Genomic DNA, 1634 nt, shown 5'->3' with positions numbered 1-1634 from the left:
GATGTATACCATATATTCTGAATACACTGGATAGATTACTGCGCAACACCAGACATATGTGGCTCGCAGGGTACATGTGAGTACAGTGGAAATTATTACAAGTGCCTTTGCAATGGAAACATGATAGGGGGCAACTGTGAAGTTCCCGGTGAGTTGATAAGAGATTATTTACATGGCACCAATTTTCATTATCAAACTCAGCATTTAATAATAATAATAATAATAATAATAATAATAATAATAATAATAATAATTTGGGACGTTAGAACTTTAAATGACCCTCAAATTCACAAAACTGTATCGTCACTAAAACCTGGTTAAAGTTTCCTCGAAAGTCTCATTGAAATCAGTTTATCCGTTTTTTTAAAATATGTGGTCTGGGACGTTTTTCTCTGAATGGTCCTCATATTCACACCCTACACCGGATCGTTACCAAAAATTATTTCTTCATTGGACCATCAAGAAATATCATAGAAAGTTTTATTCAGATTAATTGATAAGTTCTTTGAGATATTTAGGCCTGGGACATTTACACCCATTTGGAATTTACAAAATTTGGAATAGATTCAAGCATGGGAAGTGACCAAAGTGCCGGGCAAAAAAAATCATCCTGTGCAAAAAAATAGGAAAAACTATATGCAAGATGGAACGAAAAAAAGGGCTTCTCCTGCTACTGCTAGGAAAAGCCAATACTGTAATAAAATTTATCTTTGAATCTTGTACTAATCCCTTGGCTTAATCTTAAAAGTCAATATTTTACTATCTCAATAATGTTAATATCGTATCAGACAGTAGATGTGTATAAGAGACAGATATATATATATGCCTATATATATGCCTATATATATTACCTGTCTCTTATACACATCTAGATGTGTATAAGAGACAGTATATGTTATGTGTTTCTGCATGTGAGTTTTATTGTCATGTGATGTGATATGACAATTATGCATGGTATGTTAACCTTTCTTTCTTCAATTTAACGGTCTATTATTTATGCTATATCTTAAATCGTTATATTCATTTCCAACACGCAGGGGGTACACAGACCCCTTGTTCGTCGGGTCCGTGCCTAAACGGCGGAACATGTATGAACGTTGGTACATCGTATGTATGCAACTGCATTAACGGCTTCAATGGAGATAGATGTGAAGCATCTACAGGTACGATAACTGTAAGGTTTGAGCAACATTAATTAGAAAAAAAAAAACATGCTGATAATATATTTGAGCAATTGGTTGTTATTCTTTATTACACCAACTTCTGCCTTGGAAGATACATGCGTCGTCAATTTCATGAAAACGCATAGAAATAATAAAAATATCTATATGACATCAGTACGGATCTAAAGCCGTTTTCAGACCAACCAAATATTGCGGTAACGCCTTTCTGTATGGAACCCGCACGATGAGAGCTATTGGTTAATCGTGTTAGTCAGACTGAAGGCGTCCTCTAATGTTATTGTTTAGAAAATGCAAAGACTCATTAATTTCTTTGACGTTATTCTACCTTTGGTATGTGCAGTACATAATGTTTTCTATGTACTGCACCTACATGCTGCAACAACAAGTTAAATTTCGAGAACGGATAATACGTAAATTGATATAAGCTTAAGGAAGAAATATTTTATTTTT

General features: G+C 34.0%; 1 protein-coding gene across 1 annotated transcript in view; it reads left to right on the top strand.

Moving 5' to 3' along the window:
* Nucleotides 1–1634, top strand: part of LOC117101656 (fibropellin-3-like) — a 14085-nt gene that overhangs the window by 9999 nt on the left and 2452 nt on the right. The window contains exons 6-7 of the mRNA XM_033241690.1: nucleotides 35–148; nucleotides 1038–1163. Coding sequence (XP_033097581.1) covers nucleotides 35–148; nucleotides 1038–1163 — 240 coding nt within the window. The remainder of the gene's footprint in view (nucleotides 1–34; nucleotides 149–1037; nucleotides 1164–1634) is intronic.

This window comes from Anneissia japonica, unplaced genomic scaffold (genome assembly GCF_011630105.1).
Source record: "Anneissia japonica isolate Jap-2015-1 unplaced genomic scaffold, ASM1163010v1 scaffold1696_len571195_cov180, whole genome shotgun sequence".
Taxonomy (NCBI): Eukaryota; Metazoa; Echinodermata; class Crinoidea; order Comatulida; family Comatulidae; genus Anneissia; species Anneissia japonica.
Note: the sequence above shows the minus strand (reverse complement) of the source record. Positions and strands in the feature narration are given on the sequence as shown.